The sequence below is a fragment of the Talpa europaea genome (assembly GCF_964194135.1).
Source record: "Talpa europaea genome assembly, chromosome: 16".
Taxonomy (NCBI): domain Eukaryota; kingdom Metazoa; phylum Chordata; class Mammalia; order Eulipotyphla; family Talpidae; genus Talpa; species Talpa europaea.
This window is the reverse complement of record NC_140084.1, coordinates 37,567,159-37,587,889: the sequence shown is the minus strand read 5'-3', so window position 1 is coordinate 37,587,889 and position 20,731 is coordinate 37,567,159. Positions and strand designations below refer to the sequence as shown.

Genomic DNA, 20,731 nt, shown 5'->3' with positions numbered 1-20,731 from the left:
AAAAAAAAAAAAAAAAAATCAAGTACTTTAAAAGCACTATCTTTAATGTAACATGTGCAAAATGTTCAGTATTTCCTTGCATAAGTCCAGATTTTCTAATGTCAGGTTTCCTTTAATTGAAGGAAATTAACGCTAACTGGCAATAATAAGCTCTCAAAATTGGGAAAAGAGCAGGGCTTAACAGGTTTCAGAAAGAAAGGAAAACCTCCGGGAAATCTTTATGGTTGGGATGGTCAGCTCAAGGAAGCAGGTGAAAACAACTTAGGAAACAGGCCACAGTGTACACCACAGGTCTGTGCTAGGACAAGCAGCAGTCCTGGTCAAGGATTCTTCACTAGCCCAAAGTTCAAAGAATTTCATCAAGAACATTACTCTCTGTACTGGGAGCAAACCTGTTCCCCCTACAAGTTAGGGAAAAAAAGGTTCCCTGTTGATTCGAATCTACTGCAATTTACTTATCTCACATACCATATAAAACACACATACTTTAAGCAACAAATTACAAAAATACTATGAAGAGAGTTATCACGAGGTTCTGTGAACTTAACACAAAAAAAAGGCAAAATGAGGATGTTCCTGCTATGATACTACATACTGCTCATACTGCCAGCCATCTGCAAAGGGTTAGTCATTAAAAAATTAATTTTCAGTCAATTTTTAATGCCAGTTAGATGAAATCTAGCACAAAACAATCCTTCTGAGTCTTTCAGGATCCAATACTATTCAGTTCAGCAATACTCTACAACCTTGGAAAAATTACTTAAATCTCAGTAGACTTCAATTTTCTTATTTGTACAATGTGACAATGTGAATAATAGTACCTACCCCGATGGAATGTTGTAAGGACTTGATACAGTTAAATACTCAAAATAGTGTGCTGCAACATGTTAGCCACTATATTATCATGAGGACAGAAGCAAGCCTCTGTATTATTATGAGCTTATGGTAGCAGACAGAAGCAAAGACTTCTTAAATAAACAGAAAGCTATCAGGGAGAACAGGGACACATCTGAGGTAGAACAAATAAATGGAAAACAAAAATGGGGTAGGGAGTGGGAGCTTTCAACCTCAGCTAATCATAAACACTCCCCAAGGACAGAAAGTTAAATGGCACATGTAAAAAGATTAAAAAATTAAGCATTTTAGCAAAAATATTTTGGTTGTATCTACAAAATGAGCCCTAGCGGTAGGTGGTAGATGTTAAAGGCTAGTACTCATGAGAGACAGCAAGGGCACTTTCTGACAGGGTCTTTGGGGAGATGAGGCTGTGCGACCTGCTCAGCTCTATGCCAGGTGTTCATGCAGGTGTTCATGCAGAGAGAGTCAATATTTCCTTGCGCAAACCCAGACTTTCAAATGTCAGGCTTACTCGAGTAAGGTAAAATAAAGCTAGCTGGCAGTAATAAAGATTTCAAAATTGGGAGAAAAGCAGGGGGATTTAAAGAGATATGCATCCAATGTTTCTGGACTAAATCAAAATAAGGAATCATTTCATTACTATGTGACCAAGAGTCTCATCACCTTCTCCAGGCACTTACCACAGGGTCCTTCACGGTGTCAATCAACTTAATAATATTTGTTCCACCACGGAGGTTCTCCAGAATCTTAACCTCTCGTTTTATCTTCTTTTTCTTCACTGGCTTAAATACATAAGAGAAATCAGAAATGAGACTTCTTTTGAAGTTAATAAAACTTGAAAACAATGTTAGCTAATCAAATAAATAATGTGGGGCCTCCCGGTGGTGCAGCGGGTTGAGCGCTGTGCTGTGAAGCTGTCCGCAGCCTCCGCAGCTCGGGTTTGATTCCTGGCCGGCCAGGGAGATTCCCACGTGGCACGGCAGACCTCTCCTGCCTCACCCGCTGCTCCCCATGGTCTGTCTGCATGTTCTGCTCCCTGCTCTCTCTGGTGAGTTCTCTCACCCTCCTGCGCCTCTGACTTGTACCCCAGTTATTGTATAAATAAATAAATCTTTTTAAAAAGCAAAAACAAATAAATAATGTGCTATTTTGTACACTGTGTTAAAGAGCATGTCTAAATTAGAAGAGAAAAATATCGACATAATATGGACCCACCCATCAGAATCTTAAAAGATTAAGTTAAATAGTTCACAGACTAAAATAGCTTAGGTCTCAAGCCTTTAAGTAGTTACATTTAGGGTACTTAAAAATTTGGAACACCCATGTCATACTTTAAAAATAAAATGCTTACTAGATAACTGCCAAATAGAAAGTGTTAGAGCCCTGAACAGCTGTATATTAGGCACTCACAAATGGAAAAACTGAAACAAAATGGAGAGACACCTGCTCTTCCAATGAGTTACATGTCACTCTGTCTTCCAGGAGTGAAGACCAGTTCACTGACATCAAGTTACAAACTTGTTTCCCAGCTGCTGGCTCCCATTTCCTGTCACCACTCCCATTTCCTTAAAACTAGAATCTGAAATCAGCAAGCAGCCAGTAACATTTCCCAAACGACCCCAATTCTAAAGAAAGAGATATTGGATCAACCAGAGATAACAGGTCTCTGGTACAGCAGTGATTGAAAAATCTCTGCTACCTGCTAACCTTTCAATACAGTGGACAAAAGAACTAAAGACTTTAATGCAGTAATATAGATGTTATTTCTTGTCTTAAATAGGCTAGAGAGTTTGGAGAAGAACACATATAGTTCTGGGAAAAAAATACCATAACCACTTTAGAATAGTGAGTGGCACATTGTAAGCACTCAGTAAATGCCAGTTTTATTATTTTCAAAATTTTAGTTAGGGATAAATCATATTTTATCCTTATAGAACTCTTATGTAGTACAACCAGCCAAACTGAACCTTTTGCCCAATGTCATATAGCTAACACTAAAAATTGGAGGGTAGGATTCAAATCTAAAAAGTCTCTTAGGCCCCACTCTTAGCTATTGTGCTTTCATTCCCAACTGTGGCTTTGGGGAGAAACAGAGCTAAGGAAAAGGAGTATGGCATTACTGAGACGCTGTTAGAATAGCACAAGCAAAGAGAGACCAGCAGATTTGCTTTTGCTTTGAAATAAGATTTAAAAAGACTTTCTGGTGGTGGTGGGAGGGAGGAGAAAAAAACATGTACATATGCCAGAGAAACCTTTCTCTTTTTGGTCACTAAGTTACAGCTTTGAACACACAATAAACAGAGAAGGGGATTATAAAACACAAAGTACCTGTATCACCTACAACAGGGAGCCAACAGAGCCTGGAATCAAGCTGTCTCCTTCCAAGACAGCTGCCACCATTGGGCCCACCCCCCTGCCAGGGTTGCCAGTAAAACTGATTTGGCTACTGTGTCTCCTTCCCCATCTCCACATAGGAATCTTACCCTTTCTTCCCTTTGTCATAGTTATTCCATAATTTCAATGCTTTGGAAAGACAAAGCACTCGAACATGAATTACAACGGGATCAAAAAATCGTGACAGGACATACTACACAGCAGCCTGTAAACTTCAAAAATGTCAATGCAGTCTAAACAACTGTTCCAGATTTAAAAAAACATGACATGTGATGTGGGGTTTTCTTTTTCTATAAAGGACATTAGGACAAATAAGAGCAGAGGCTCTAGACTGGTCAACGGCATTGTACCAATGCTAAGTTTGGGAATTTGTCTGGCCAGGTGACAATTAGGCCGCAAAATATGCTTGATCATAATAGCACGGGGGCTACATGAGAAGTTGTTTTTAGGAACACACACTACGGTAGGGATGACTGCAATTTACTCTCAGCTACTTCAAGAAAGAAATGTACAACAAATATAATTATGTATGTAGATGTGTATGTGAAAAAGTGAGAGAAGGCTAGAGAGAAGGATAAAATAAATGCTAACCTTTGAGAAATGTGGGTGGAAAGATTCTTACAACTTTCTGTAAGTCTAAAATTATGTCAAAAGCTAAAAGAAAACTAAAAGCCAGCTATCATATCTATAAATTCAGTCAATACTATCAGCATATCCAAATAAGAAAATTCTAGAGTTGACAGACATTATTGGAAGCTGTTATACATCTGTGGAGTGGTAACAGCTTTTTTTGTTTGTTTGTTTTAGACCAAAAAAAAAGGTAAAAAAACAGTCATGTACCCAAAAACCCTCCTCTCCTCCTAACAAGGAGTAATCCTAGTGAGTTGCTTTTATGACACAGTGCCTTATAAAGCCTTGCTTTGCTCTCCTGTTACACAGCAACAGGTCAATCAAGCTCACTGTTCCTGGACAACCCAGTTAAGACTGAGATGTCGCTTATCATGTCAAAAGGTAACTGATGGAGCCAAAGTGAAGCATGTTTTGCTGCCCAACTGTTACCTGGCCAGACAAATTTCCAAATTAGAGACTAGGGACAGCAGAACAATTCTGAAGTGATAGGTCAATGAGTGATGCAGTAGCTGGAGTCCTCATGGACTGACAAAAGAGCAAGATACTGAGATCAAGGAGAGAGCCCTCAGGCCCTGAGGCTTCAGGTAGCCTCGGTTTATTCCTTTGAATAACCTTTTATTCCTTTGAAGCTGGAAGATGCTCCAGAAGCTACCCAACCAAAGAGTTCTCAGGGAGTGAAAGTGATCATTTCAATGGCTATAAAAAGTAACAGAGAAATTCAGGAAGATCTATAATGGAGGACCCTTAGCAACCTGATGAAAACAAATTATGGCTTTTAAAGAAATAAGTCTTCTTTGACCATCCAGACCAGCATTTGTACTCATTAGCCACCAAGTACACAAAGTAGAGAAAATATACATACTTCCACGATAACGTCATAATTTCATTTTGCATGTAAGATAATCACACTCCGCTAAGGTCATTTATTCTAATCTAGAGAATATCTGTTTAAAAGATTCTAACTGAATCAGTTTAGCTGTTTCCCAAATTTTTTTTTTAAAGATTTATTTATTTATTTATACATGCACTGGGTACACAGTCAGAAGTGCAGGAGGGTGAGAGAATTCACCAGAGCCAGAGCGGGGAGCAGAGCAGGCAGAAGGACCGAAGTACACTGCTGAGGGGAGCAGCGGGCGGCAGGAGAGGTCTGCGCGCCATGGGGGACCCTCCTCCAGAGGACGGGGGAGCAGCCAGGGATCGAAATGGCGCTGCAGAGGCTGCCGGCAGCTTCGCAACCCAGCACTCAACCGCTGCGCCACTGGGGAGGCCCTATTTCCCAAATTTTTTAAAAAGTCAGTCTCAGAGATGAAATGGCAAAAGCTAAAAAACAACAAAAACAGGGCGCAAGGGGTTAAAACCGCACTATAAAGCAATCTGCAGCTGCTACAGCATGAGTTCAATCCCCAGCCAGCCAGGGAGCAACCCACATGGCACAGCAGACATCTCCTGTCTCACCTGTTACTTCCCTCAGCAGTGTATTTCAGTTGATTTGCCTGTTCTGCTCCCCACTCTGTCTCTGGTGAATCCTCCCCCCCCCCCCGTCAATCTCTGCCCTGTACCCCAGCTCTTGTATGCACAAATAAATAAATATTTTAAAAAAACAACAGCAAGGAACAAAAAAACCCCCAAAATTAGAAACAAGAGACCTATTTACTGACCGGCTACTTGGAAAGATGGAGTACTGATGATAAAGTACTAATCTGTTCTATTTATTTACTCGGACGCTTAAAACGATGATTGATTCACTAAGATATTAATTTCATCACCAGCAACAAACGATTACAACAAACGACGGCTGCTAAGAATACAGGAGAGTAGGGAAGAAAGTTCAGCCTGGACCAGGACATTTACCAGGACATGCTACTTGCTAGTATCTCTGAAATCCACAGCAACTGACCTAAATATAAACATCTGTGTAATTTTATTTCTTCACAGCAACTCTGCCCCTAATCTTCCAAGTCTCAACTTTCCAATTGCACTGTCAAATCCTTGAGGGCAACAGTTAATTCTCAGTATTAAACTTTTTTTTTTTAATTTAAAAAGGAGAAGTAAATAGCCTCTCTTGCACCTCATCGAGAGAATATAACAGTCCTTCCTACTACTGGTTCTGTCCTCTAACGTCACTTACTTGGCCCAACTGAAATAGTTTTAACTATATTTTATTGCTTTCTAAATGCCATGCATGGATGTAAATGTATTTAATCCACATTTTACAGTATTCTGACACAGGAACTAGTTTTATGCCAGGACACTGAGGCTGGTGTTTAAACGACTGCTCATAGAGTTTCTAAGTGTTGCAATTAACATCCAAATCCATGCAGGGCAATTTCATGGCCACGTTCTCTCAGGGAAAAAACCACTTTGCAGATGACTAACACGCTATCACCCACTTGCCTACCATCCACTTCTATCTCACTGATTCTCCCAACCACCTTCGGAGTCAAACAGGAACGGTAAACCCATTCTACAGATGAGAAAATCAAGTGGGTATAAATGGACACACTGATTATTGAACCCAAGTCTTCTGCCCTCCACACACAGCACTTCTTACACTGTAACACCCTAATTATGAGGTGGCAGATCCTAAAATTAGGCCATAGAAACTAGCTGGAGCCAATCTTTACACGTGAAAATAGGTACTCTTTATCAAAATATTCTTTTCACACATGGGTGACTCTCCAATAAACACATTAAGAGGATAAATCTGTAAAACCAAAAATTTGACCAAGAGATTACGAAAAGACTTGCAAGAATTGTATGGATTAAAAAAGTATAAAAATACTAGCTACTGAGACCTCAAAACAGGAAACTAAAGTAACATCTCCCTTAGGCATTAAACATGTTGCTGTGAAGACAAATCAAAAGGCCTGAGTTCCAACAGCTCTGTGGACAGACAGATATTTTACATTTCAACTAGTGACCCAACAAAGTCATGTATTTCCTTTCAGAATGCAAAAAAAAAAAAAAAAAAATCATTAGAAACAAGTTAATTTCCTTTGACTTGGTGTGTCAGTCCTTCCAGGACAGCGCTGCACATCAGGTCAGCCAGCCAGCAAACGTCCTAACTGTGCTCCCAACGTCGATCAAGACTCCATTAGGGATGAAGGGCCTCAACTTAGGGTCTCTACCCTCTGTGTGACCTGAGCAAACTACTGAATAGAATGCTCTCTTGGTATTGTCTTGGTTTGACTGTAAAAAGGGTTTTTTGCTTCTAATGGCTTGGATGCGCCCATATTCTGCAATTCTGTTTCACATAGGTTAACCACATTTTCAATCTCTGACCCCACAACCACAATATTAGAAATAGCACTGACTAGTTCACACATGATTTTTATAAGTCATATTATTATTAATGTTAATGTAGTGTTTTTATTTTTATACCCTTATGACATCTGGGGAAACTAGAATTCATATAAATTTAAGCAAATTAATACTACTGTTTAGGAAGATGATGTCTTCCTTGGTACAATGGCCAAGTAAGTAAAGAGAGGGTAAAAAACCTATCAGCTGAGAAAGTAAAAATAAAGGAGAAATCATCATTGTGATATAATCTCAACAGTCATCAGCTCACTACATACTTACAAGGAGCTATAATCAACAGTCAAGTTACCCTTCTTTTAATACCACCCCAACAGCACAAAAAATTTTAAATATCTACAAACATACTAAGCATGCTTAAAAAACAAATTTGTATTACCATCACTCTTTGTGCTAAGCTTGAGAATTACTTTCTGAGGAAAAAAAAAACAACAGCCAAGCTCTTATAAACTAAGACTCTCCCCAGTAAGCCTTAGATGAGAATTTCCAACCCACTGCAACACAGGATCATGAAACTGTACGTTTGTTTTTTGAAGTACAGTATTGGCTTTAACTTCTACTTAAGTAATAGCAGTTTAATTTGAAGGATTTCCATGACCCCAGAAGGGGTTGAAATCCACACATAGATGGTGCTCAAGTGATGGTAAATGTTGTCCAAAATGGCCAAATGCTTTTATTTCTGTGTATACTTTCTGAAGAGGTACTGTGGAGGAACTGAAAAGGTGATTTTTCAGAATCAAAAGATGAAACTTCAGACTCTAAAGTGGCTTTCTGTCCTGCTATCGTAAGGTTTATCATCCCCCCCTTTCTTTTCTGTTCAAAATAGTTTCTGTCAAAAAAGATAAAAACCTCCCTACTGACCGGAAAGCTTTACGATTTCAGCCTCAGAATTTTACTTCAGGATAGACTATAAAATTTTGCTTACAATTTTTAAATTGCTATAACTTAAAACCTCCAATTGTTTTTTGCTCAATAAAATATTTAGAAATTTAGGTAAAATAAATGGTAAGAAATTCCTCTGTGGTCATTCATCTTATCTAATAATGCCCATATATTGGAAAAGATTGAGCGAAAAGTTATTAACCAAAAAAGGAATACCGCCCCTGTCCTCAAAGACTAACTCTCTATATCGATCACTTCTGTATTAATGCACAACTTCCTCTCTGCAGTTGAAAGTAGCCCCATATGAAAAGGATGCAGCCCCATATGAAAGCTTCTAGATTCCTTCAAATCATCAACAGCTGGTACTCTGGTAAGAACTTAATTTCCTATGACCAAATATCACAATAGTAGATATCAATCAAAAGTTTAATTTATCTGAGTAGAGGAGCACAACTTTGGATGAAGACTCAGTGCTATTTTAAAAATAAGACTTTTAATCTACTTTAATGCAGTCTGTCAGAACAAAGAGAAAACCACAATAACGCCATTAGTAGTTTCTTGCCCCATCCTTCAGATGGGAGCAAATTTTGGATGAAAATGCCACAGGGCTTTAAAAACAGAAAGGAGTAAGTTTTCATCAGTGGAAATCAGTTCAGGCTGCTCCCTGAATGGAACCCATGTCAAAGAAATAACACTTCATTAACTAGGGCATCAAAGGGGCCTCCCAAGTCTTATTTCAGAGCACTGGATCATATTCTTGCTCAAGACAGGATCTTATAAGTCAATGCTAAAATAAGTGGTAAGAGACAGGAAGAAATAAGAAACAGGAGCTCTGGCTGAGGAGCAATTCACCATGGTGTTAGATAAATTTCTTGTGTCCAGGTTTCTCATTTGTGAAAATAACCTATAGCGTCCATATTCAGTGCCCTAAACACAACCTGAGACTCTCTGGAGCAGAGGCAAAACTATTCAGCAATGGAATCTACGTAGTTCTCCAGGAAACTAAAGAGCAACGTGATGCTCTCCTAAAAATGAACATGCTGTTACTTATACCCGAATCTATGCTGTTCCTTTCGGCGATACCACAGGAAATTGCACACTTATTCTAAAACTGCTGCCATTGCACGAAAGTTTAGGCCTTTTTCTGGAATTGCTTTAAAGTTAACAATTCATTCTTCTTAATGCATAGTGGTAGAACATGGACATTCCTAATTTCAATTTCCTAGAAAGACTTAGCAGTTTGTATTAAAAACATTTATGGTTTATATATAAAAGACAAGAATTGTATGGCTTCCTAGGTGAATTCTCTGAAAGGAACATTGAAGAATTTATGCTTAGAAAGAAAAAAAAAGACCACATGACTTCTGAAGATACAGTTTATATTTAGGGAAGAGGGGAGTCACACTCCACATCTTCAGTATGATTTTTCATTTCTCATTCTCATGTGTTTCTAACAGCACAAATAACTGTGCCTGTTGCTACTGCAATTCTGCGTCATCCCTCGGCCAGGGCGGTACAGAGTGATGGAGTGGATCACTTTTTCAAAATGCAACTTTCCGACAGCGTAAACCTGACCCCTCATGTTAAACTTGGAAACAAATGCTCTGGTTCTCTCCTCAAGACTTAAGTTTTTCAACACTTTCTTATTCATAGAACCTCTACAGAATGGCCACATTCATGTTTAAGTCACTGTGTTTATATTATTCTTTAGTCTTCTCAATCCTGCCCTAAAGGACAAGCACACACACTAAATGATCTGGCAATGACAAAGACTCTAAAAAGAGTCTAAGAATTACTTTTTAGTACATTCTACACAACACTGTTAAAGCTGCACAACTAATCGGTTATCTGAAGGAGAATTCAGTCCACTCTTTATGCTCATTAAGATCATGTTTTCATCCAAGAGATGACAAAAGATGTATTATGATCAAATTTAGGCCGCTAAACCAGTTTTAGACTATTAAGTCAGTTTTGTTCTGGTAATTTTAGCTACTGTAAGTGTATTCGTCTACTGCTCTTGATTTCACGTGTACTAGCTGATAAATAACAATGAACCTTCCCAGCACTACTGGTTCACTGTATCCATCTCACCTGAAACTTTTATTTGCCAAAGTAGAAACAAGTGATTATCTACTGTGTTCACTCGGGCTTCAAACTCATCTTTGAAGCCACTCCAATTTTTCCCAACTTTCTGGAATAACTTAGACTACTAGCAGTGCTCAAGAACCCTTCGGGCTGATGGGTTCTTCACGAAAAGGCTTTTCTTTTTCTGAAAACCTACTCACAGCCCCTTAGGAATCTTTGCTTTGGGAGCTCATAATTTCATTTTAGAACAAGGATGTTCCTGAACTACCGTGCTTAGATTTGAAAGAGGTCTGAATATTTTCTTGAAAGTTCACAGGAAAATGGGGTAGAGGAAGCAATGGAGGAAGACAGAGATCATAAAAAGAGCTTATCCCGTTCATTCTAGAATGTCGCTGGGATCGTTTATATCTTTTGACCTGTAGGAAAAAAAAAAAATTGCCGCCACTCATAAGACACTCACCTTGAGAATTTTTACAACCACTCTCTCATTGTTAGTGATGTTAATGGCCTCAAATACTTCACTATATTTCCCCCGACCAAGTTTCCGAACGAGTTGGTAATCATCTTGATTGCTGTGAAAGGAAAAGAGCAAGACATAAATGCCAGGATTCGGGATTAACCAAGTCTCTGCCCACGAAATGTCCCCATCCAGTCCCTGCATCAATCAAGCACTTGGAAGTGTCTATACATCACGCCACAACTCATTCCCTAAATGAAAGCTCTAACATCAACTTGGCTCCCTTCACTCTGCACACAGCTCCCAACCTAATTGGTTCCTCAGAACCTGGGCAGATGAGGTAGGAAGGCACCGCTCGGAGCCAATCTGGAGGGGTGAGCAAAGCATCCAAGGTGGAAATTCAGAAGCTGCCCCTCTGCCCAGAGCTCCTAGGCACCTGCCTGAATTCACACCCCGAAGGTAGACAGTGGCTGGCTGGAGAATCTGGATGTCTTTTAAAAAATTTCCTCCCACCCAGTCTCATTTCAAAAGACTAAAAAGGCAGGGAATTTTAATAGCACAAGAGGACAGCTGTTGACTTCCCACCCTAGTAGAAACCCGACAGAGTAAGGAGGAAGGGCTGCTCCCTCTCTCCCACCCAGCCCTGGCCCCTGGCCCCTACAGTGCTCCCCAGTAAGCAAGCAAGCCTTCCGCGGGGTAAAGGCGAGAAAGAGGGGTGCGCAAGGCGGGGACAGAGCGAGGAGAAGCGGGGAGAGGGAGGCGAAGACATGTGCGAGCCGGGGTACGGGGTACTCTCCTCCCACCCCAGACGCGACAAGCGCCGGCCCCCGAGAGGGACCGACTGGGGGTGGTGGGGGGGTGAGGTGGGGGTGGGGGGGCTCAGACCGCGGGGGGAACCGGTGGGGGTCGCGCTGGGGGCTGGGGAGGGGGGTCAGAGGGCCTGCGGGGGGCGGCGGTGGCTTTACCCCCAGCTCGGGACGTGAGACTCGTAGTCCCAATATTCGCGGCTCCTCAGGCTGTTCACCTCAGCGTAGACCCGGGCCCTGCTGCCCGCGGCCGGGCCGGGCATGGCGGGCGGGACCGGGGGGCGCCGCGGGGCGCAGAGGGCGGCGGCGGCGCGGCAAGGGGCGCGGGGCGGCGGGCGGAGGAGGCGGCGGGCCGCGGGGCGCCGGAGCAGGAGGAGGAGGAGCGCGGCGACGGGCGGCCGCGCCAGGCCGGGCCCGCGGGGGCGGGCGGGTTGGGGGCGCGGGGGGCGCCGGCCGAGCCGGCCCGGCCCTGGAGCGGCCGGCGGGGCGGCGGGGCGGGCGGCGCTCGCGCTCCTCGGCGGCCTCCGCTCGACTCGCGGCCCCGGCGCGGTGGCGGCGGCGGCACCAGCAGCGGCGGCCGCCGGCCGGGAAAGGGGCAGCGGCGGCGCGGCGGCGGCGAAGAAGGAGGAGGAGGAGGAGGAGGAAACCCGGAAAAGGGGCCGCGCTCACCAGGAGCGGCCGCCGCCCGGCCCGGGGCCGCCCAGGCCCACAGCGCCCCCTGCAGCGCGGGGGGACCCGCCGGGCGGCGCCGGCCCCGCCCCCGGCCCCGCCCCCGGCCTCCCGCTGCCCCGAGTCGTGCTTCCAAGTCTCCTCAGCGTCGGGGTGGCCTGACCCCCGCAACCCTGCCTCGCCCGCCCGCAAACGGCTGCCTTGGGGCCTAACTCCTCGTGTACCCTCTCATGGCTGTCCCGGACACGCTACAGGCCCCCAACCCTCTCGTCACCTCGCGTCTACCCACCGCTACCCCTTCACACTGCCCGCGTTCTGCCTGCCTGGCCCCAGACGGCTCCCTTCACGCCCCTTCCCGATGACTGACTCACCCCAGGACATCCCCTACTCGAGATTTTCCCCCCCATCCTGCCCAGAGACACCCCATCTTCCCACACTGGGCCCTAGACACCCCTTCTTCCCTCATTGGGCCCTAGACACCCCTTCCCTCACTGGGCCCTAGACACCACTTCTTCCCAGAACCCTGGACCCTAGACACCCCTTCTTCCCTCACTGGGCCCTAGACACCCCTTCTTCCCGGAACACTGGGCCCTAGACACCCCTTCTGCCCACACTGGGCCCTAGACACCCCTTCTGCCTGGAACACTGGGCCCTAGACACCCCTTCTGCCCACACTGGACCCTGCCTTGTCACCCATAGACTCCTAAACCCCCAAGACCTCCTAGTCTCTCTCCATCCAGAGACTTTCTTACCAGACCCTTCTCTTACACTTTCCCCCAAATCCCCTTTGTGAGCCTTCCCTAAGGACCTTCTGAATGTTCCCTTGGTTCAGCTGGAGTTGGCTCAAAGCCCACTGGAAAAGCTCCTATTTTTCTCTTTGTAATCAGTAAGCAGTTTGTAGGGAGATACTTTAAGACCATAGAAATTCTCTCTTTTTGTTTGTTAGGGTAGAGAGCAGGAAAGGAATGGTGGCTGTTCTCCCTGAAGGGCCAGGCTAGAGGGTGGGGGGACTAAGGTGGTTTAGCTAACCAAATTTTCGTCTATTTTGTATGTTGATGACTGGCCCTGAAATCTCTTCTTGCATTTGGTCTCACTTTCCCATCCCACATCTTTGGTCAACAGAACTTCCTCACTCAGCCCAGGCTGCTCTGACTCCAACTCTTTTTCACATTTGCTTTCTATATGAAACCCTGTTTCCTCCTCAGTACTGTCAAGAGCTATCTATGAAGTCGGAGCTATCTAAATTTGAAGTCCAGCACTGCTACTTACAAGCTGTGTGACTCTGGGTCAATAACTTAACCTCTCTGTGCTGTGCTGTAGATTTTATAGCATAAAAACAGTAATGACACCTACTTCACAGAGCTATGGGAACACTAAACAAGATAAATCCAGAAACCTCTTCGGACAGTGTCCTGCAGATACTAAGTCCTCAATATTAGTATTATCATATAGGGCCTTTTGCGTATAGCTTTTCCCTCCCTGAGACCATATGCCCATCTTTCAGTTCCTTCTACCTTACAAGATTGGCCAGGGCCCTCTTCCCATGCCTGACTCCTTTTTTCTCTTCAAGTCTCACCTTTAATTTCACTTTAAAAGTCAGAGTTGATACATCCCTATGCCCTACCCACAACCTTCAAAAATCTGCATTTTGTAATTATTTATTTCCTTACTGTCTCCTCCTCTGTAAGAACAATATGACAGCAAGGACTCTGTCCGGTAGCTCACCCAGCATTTGCCACAGTTGGAGGCTTTCAATGAACATAGTATTATCCCACAGATCACTTAGCAATTACAAAGGGAACCTGGAGGTCACCCCTTTAACTATGAATCAAACTCAGTGTGGCACCAACTGATGTTCTGATGAGATGCACCAGCCAGAAGGGACCCTGAAGTATCTGAATCCAATCGCTAGGACACAGGACAAATACAAATGGAGAGGGTGCCCAAAGAGGAGGGAGTGAGGTGTGTGGGTGGCATTCTGCAAAACAGCTGTTAGAGCCTGAGAGCTTTAACAACTAAATGAAGTTTATGATTCTGGGTTAGATACTGGATAAAAAGTTGGAGGGGGTGGGGTAGGAAGGAAGGAGAAAAGATAAGAGCTTTAGGGGCCTCCCTCGCGGCTCAGGTGGTTGAGCGCCGCGCTGTGAAGCTGTCTGCAGCCTCTGCAGCACCAGTTCGATCACGGCCTGCCAGTGAGAATCCCACATAGCACAGCAGACCTCTCCTGTCTCACCCGCTGCTCCCCTCAGCAGTATATATCAGTCAGTCTGCCTGTTCTATTCCCCGCTCTGTCTCTGGTGAATCCTTTCACACTCCCGCACATCTGGCCTGTACCCCAGTTCTTGTATAAATAAATAAATCTTTTTAAAAAAAGATACAGCTTTAGGACACTATTGGGACTAGTGGGGAAATTTGAATATTGGATGTATATTACCCAATAATATTTTATCAATGTTAAATTTTGTGCGCCTGAGGATTATAGTATAGGAGATTAGATTGCAGAAGAATCTCTTGATCTCAGAAATTACATGCCAGGTGTCGAGGAATGAAGTATCATAATATCTGCAATTTACTCTCAAATGGTTCTCCAGAAAACAAACAGCAACAACCAAAAAAACCACGGGGTTCCTGAGCACACTAACATACGTGGGGGGAGGGGCGCAAATGGAGAGAAATGTTAACAATCAGAGAATGTAATTGAAGACTACATGAGCTTGCAACTTTTCAATATACTTGAAAGTTTTCAAAATTAAAACTGGAAAACATATATAAAGCATTTATGGAATAAATGGACTTTGGAATCTAATTCTCTAACTTCCTAACTATAACATGAGAGTCTCAAGTTCTTAGTTGCTGTGAATTAACTAGTGCAGACCAGAGGCCCCTCATTCTGAATCCTCAGATGAGCTTCTAGGGTTCCAGGAACTCATGATTCAGGAACTGAATGTGAAATTTGTGTGTGCGTGCGTGCACATGAGCATTACTCTGTTAACATCCATCAGATTCTCAAAGGAGGCTGTGACCCAAAAAATGGTTCCAAACCACTGGTCTAACTAGGTCCAACCCCATTCTTTGCCTCCACCCTCGCCCACCTCCGACTCCACCCACCCTCCCTGCACCTTCCTCCTGTCCCTCACCACTTAACCCACACCCATCTCACGTAACCTGCTCCCACACCTGTGGGATGCCTGAGGATTCACCCACACACCACTCTGGTGCAACACACACCTGGATTTGGCTGATACTTCACTCACTGAAGTCTGAAACCTGCAGTCAGTCTTCATGGCCAAACGGAATTTGATTTTATGGTTTGCTGGTAGGTAGGTTGGATACCCCCCCAAGGGATTGGTAGAGACCCACTGTCTCTCCTTCCTGCCTGCCCTCCAAGCCACTTGCATGGCATGAGTTAAGATGGGCAATTGCAGATATAGCCATGTAACCCTCACTGAAGGAGTAAGTCTCACGTGGATATGGAGGAGGAGCAGGCCGGTGATTCTGCAGGGGTTGGGGACTGGGGCAGGGAGATTCAATGAACTGGAATTAACTTCCCTTAATTACCTGTGAGTGAGGGTTTGGAGATGAGTTTAATTCAGCATTACACAAGGGAGGATGATACCTTGTGTCAAATAGTCTAACATTCTCATACCAACATCTCCTACGCCTCTCAATTCTATCCAAACACCCTTTTGATAAATCCAAAGCAAATGAATATATAAATATTAAAAATCACAGAAGAACCCCTATGTTTACAAGGCTATTTCCAAAACATTGAAAGGTTCGTAGAGTTCTATCCTACATTGCTGTTCTAAGGAGAGCCTAAGAAAATAATTAATAACAAATTGTTACTATTATGACAATTTGAATGTTCAACATCATTAAATCCTGCAAACACCACTCCCTCCACACACACACAGCTAAAAACCATGGAATTTGCCCTTTCAGTGGGTAAATTTTATAGTCTGTGAATTATATCTCAAGAAGCTGGTAAAAAAAATTGCTATGAGAATGAAGTGATAAGGATTCCCTTTCTGCAGCTGAGGAAACCAAGACCAATCACATGGATACCCTGAGGCAAGGTCTGGCTCTGAACTCAGATCTTCCTGAGTTCAATTCCATTTTCTTTTTTTTTTTTAAAGATTTATTTACTCATGCATACAAGAACTGGGGTATAGGCCAGAGGTGCGGGGTGGGGAGGTGAGAGGATTCACTAGAGACAGAGTGGGGAGCAGAACAGGCAGACTGCCTGAAATACACTGCTGAAGGGAGCAGCAGGCAAGACAGGAGAGATCTGCTGTGCCATGTGGGTCACCTCCCTGGCCTGGGATCAAACTCGTGCTGCAGTAGTTGCGGGTAGCTTCATAGAAACCCTTGTGCCACCAGGAAGGCCCCTCAAGTCCATTTTCTAACCCCCTTTTCTGAGTCAGCACATCTTGCAGAAAGTCTAAAGATGTTCCTCATGAAAATCACACTCCTTAATCATGAAAATGTGAACAATCTAAATAGCCCCAATTGAGAGGGCCAGTTAAATAAATTGAGGCACATCAATTTATTTTGGAGGACCAGTTAAATAAATCGAGGTTCATATTTCCCATTAGGCATCATTAAAAATTATGATTATCAGGAAATTTTAGTGATGAGAAATTTTTATCATACATAATTTTTAAAATAATTTTTTTTAAGTTACACAAGTAATTGTGGTAAGCAAAATAGTGCCTCCTATATCCCCCAAAGGTACCTACTTCCTGATCTCTAGTACCTATGAATATGTAAATTTATGATTTTACATGGAAAAAGAGACTTTCATCATGTGATTAAATTAAGGATTTTGAGGTGGGGTCAGTTTACTGTATTCTCAAGTGTCCTTATAAGTGAAACAGGGTGGCTGGAGAGTCAGAGATGATAGAAGAGATGATGGAAGAAGCCAGAACCAGTTCAATTGCTGGTTTGGTAGAGAGAAGGGTCTGTGAGCCAAAGAATGTGGGCAGCCTCTAGAAATTGGAAAATGACAGGAAATGGATTCTCATTTAGCACTTTCAGAAAGAATGCAGCCCTGCCGAGACTTGATTTTAGTTCAATGAAACCCACTTCAAACTTCTGATCTCTTGAATTATAAGATTATAAATTTGTACTGCTTTATGACGCTAAATTGGTGATGATGTGTTACAGCAGCCATAGTAACATGTAGTCACTAAACATTTCTTAAGAAATTCAGAAGCCGGGGGCCTCCCCTGGTGGCACAGGCTTTTGAGCGCAGCGCTGTGAAGCTGTCTGCAGCCTCTGCTGTGCCGGTTCGATCCTGGCCAGCCAGCGAGGGTCCCACATGGTGTGTGGCAGACCTCTCCTGTCTCGCCCGCTGCTCCCCTCAGCAGTGTATTTCGTCAGTCTGCCTGTTCTTTTCCCCGCTCTGTCTCTAGTGAATCCTCTCACTCTCCTGTGCATCTGGCCTGTACCCCAGTTCTTGTATAAATAAATAAATCCTAAAAAAAAAATTCAGACGCCACTGTGAAAGGTGCCCTTCTTTGCCTTCTACACTCCACAGTTTGATGAGTGCCCTTTCAGGCCTTTTTCTTTGCAATAAGAAAATCTAACACAGCACATGTACTTTGGATTTGCTTTGCTCTGTTTCAAAGTAGGTTATCAAAGTTCATGTGTGTATTAGTACGTAAGTTCTCAGGCTTGTAACAAATAGTTTGGAAAAGAATTGGAAGGAAGTACATTAAGCGCCTTTGAGTCTTGGAATCGGTTGACTTTACTTCTATAATTAGAAAAAATAACTAGTGTTTATAGACTGGTGGCTATCCTAAGCTTTTCCCTCAACAACTTATAGATTAATTGGGGCTTTTCCCCATTTATGGAAATTCTCTGTGTAATCCATGGAGTCCAGAGGAAATGCTAGATTCTCACCTCTGGGTGACTTTGAACTCCAGATAGGTGAATAAAATGTGCTAATGAGGGCCTCACAGGCTGCGCTCCACCTGGGTATGTTTGCACATACTTACTTAGGGATATTATTTTTTTGTTATTAATTGAGGTAATTAGTTTATTAAGGTAGTATTGGTTTGTAACATAATGTGAGTATCAGGTGTACAGCTTTATAATTCAACATCCATATATACTACTTCATGATTATCCCCCAAAGTCAAGTTTCCATCAGAAACATCCCTTTTAATTCATTGTCCCCTAATCATCCTTAAAGTAAACCCAACCTATCTTCCACCCAGAGAGTGACAGGAGGGAATGTGACACAGGCTAGAAGTGACAAAAATAGAAATTTTCTGTTGGGGCTCCACTAGGGGCCCCTGTTTTTCAGCCTTGTCTGACTGGGAAAAGGGGCACACTTTTACCCCTGTCCTCCAACACCTACCTTTTCTCAGGAGCTCAGTAAACTCAAAATCTCCTGATGTTCTCAGAGAAGGATGGACAAACTCATTCAGACTAACATGTAAATAACAGCTCTCTAAAACGGGGTTTATTTTGGGCCTCCCTAGTGGCACAAGGGGTTAAGCACAGCATAGCACTGTGAAGCTACCCACAGCCTCTGCAGCATGAGTTTAATCCCTAGCCGGCCAGGGAGCTACCCACATGGCACAGCAGACCTTTCCTGTCTCGCCCACTGCTCCCCTCAGCAGTGTATTTCTGTCAGTCTCCCTGTTCTGCTCCCCACTCTGTCTCTGGTGAATCCTCTCACCCCACCCCCACACCTCTGGAGCCTGTACTCCAATTCTTGTATGCGTAAATAAATAAATCTTTAAAAAAATCAAATGGGGTTCATTTAAAGAGGGTCAGAACAAAGAAGCTGGGCATAGATCCTTGATCCTGCAGTTGGGAGTGAAAAAAAGGCAGGGGGCATATTTTGGATGGGAGACAGTACTTCCCTGAGGGCTACAGACACACTGGGACATCTGGGTGGGCATTTAGAGGGGAGCAAGCTGAGCTTCACAGTAGCAGGCGCCTGCATCTCCTTGGGGAGGCCACTGCGCTTCACAAACATTCTTCCTCTTCCTGCCAAACTTCTCTTCCAAATTGTCCAGACTCACCATCAACGCCCACGCGCCACCCATCACCAAGTCCAGCTGGCTTTCCCTCCAGATGGCAGCTCGCTCCCACTCTCCAGTCGCCACGTCCATAGACTTTGCCTTGAATAAAGCCCACCCCATCTCCCTTCCGTGGGCTTCTGTGGGGTCCTTTTCTGTTTTCTGGGCTTTCCTAAGTACCAAGTGCTGGTCCAGAGAGCCTTAATCTGGATCAGTAGCTTGAACTGAGCAGGTTTATACACTTGGATGAAAATTAAAATGACGTCTTATTCACTAACTGCTAAATAAAATGTAGCATTTTCGTCCATTATGGTTGTAGTATGCAAACAAATAAAACCCATGGCTGTATTGGGGGTAACTGTGAGTTTGTCACCAGTAGAAATCACAGACAATTGCTTGTTACTTTACAGTGGGTCTTATGTGAAAGGTGGGAAGTTTCCCCTCCAGAGAGACCCACCCCTTCTGATGGTTGCAGGCAGAGTGTGGCAGACTACTGATTTAGGGCCTTAACCCACTCTTGCTCACCTTAGGGATTCTATTTAAAAGACTCTGAGCCTGAGATTTGACAGCTTTTCATTCTCTCCCTGCCCCCCCCCCTCCCATTAGATACTAGCTGCTCTAGCCCAAGCATTAAAAAAATGAAACAAAACAGCAACTAACTGAAAAAGTGTTGCCCTTGCAAACTCTACTCTTTGTTTTAGAAAGTGCATCCTTTCTGGCCTCTTGCAGACTTGCTGTTTGACTCCAAGATGAAATAGAAAATCCAGGTACAAGAGACTATGAAGTGAGGACCAGTGAAGTGGGGACCAGTCAGCTCGGCTGCCACAGAGCCTGGAATACAACATGAAGCTCCACGATCATCCTGCCAACCCCAGATCATCCTGCCAACCTCAGATCTTCGTGCCAATCCAAGCCCAGATCATCCTGCCAATCCAAACTCCATATCCCTAATAAGGCAGTGACCCTTGATTGAGAAAGTGAGAGAGATGGTGGGGAGAGGATGCGCCTTGCTGCAACCACACAAGAACTCAGTGGCATCGCTGAAGTCTGGAGTCATGCAGAGACTCACCCTAATTAGTGGAAGAATTGTGTCATTTACCTACGTGGTAATCCCGAGTGTTGGCATTTTGCCGTGTGCCCTCGTAATTCCCTTTGGAGCCAAAGGACCCTCTCTAGAACCACATGTTTGCTTTAGATCTCATGTTTCTTTTTTAAATCGAGGTATAATTGATATATAACATTACATTAATTCTAGGTGTGCAACATCATGATTTGAGAGGTGTAAATATGTGAAATGTTCGTGTGTGAAAGTTGTGAAATATTCGCTGTTTTGGGTCTTGTTACATCACCCTTTGCCACACAGTTACTGTTGTCATTTTTAAAACTCTTTCAGTTTAGAATAGCTCCTCAATTTCTTTTTGAAGATTATTAGCTCTTTGCTAGCCTTTTCCTTAATTTGGAGTATCTGATGTTTCTTCATGAGTTGATCTAGATTTTGTATCTTTGGCAGAATTACCACAGGGATAATGCTGTGTTCTTCTCTTTGCTTTCCATCAGGAAGAAAATTTCTGTTTGCCTCATTACTTGAGAAACTTTTT

The 20,731-nt window shown here is 43.6% G+C and overlaps 1 protein-coding gene across 1 annotated transcript in view; it reads right to left on the bottom strand.

Annotated features, from left to right (window-relative positions):
- Positions 1 to 11,693, bottom strand: part of CSNK2A2 (casein kinase 2 alpha 2) — a gene marked incomplete at both ends in the record, with an annotated part of 30,703 nt that extends 19,010 nt beyond the window's left edge. The window contains 3 exons of the mRNA XM_084257698.1: positions 1,539 to 1,640; positions 10,628 to 10,739; positions 11,590 to 11,693. Coding sequence (XP_084113824.1) covers positions 1,539 to 1,640; positions 10,628 to 10,739; positions 11,590 to 11,693 — 318 coding nt within the window. The remainder of the gene's footprint in view (positions 1 to 1,538; positions 1,641 to 10,627; positions 10,740 to 11,589) is intronic.
- Positions 11,694 to 20,731: the final 9,038 nt, after the last annotated feature.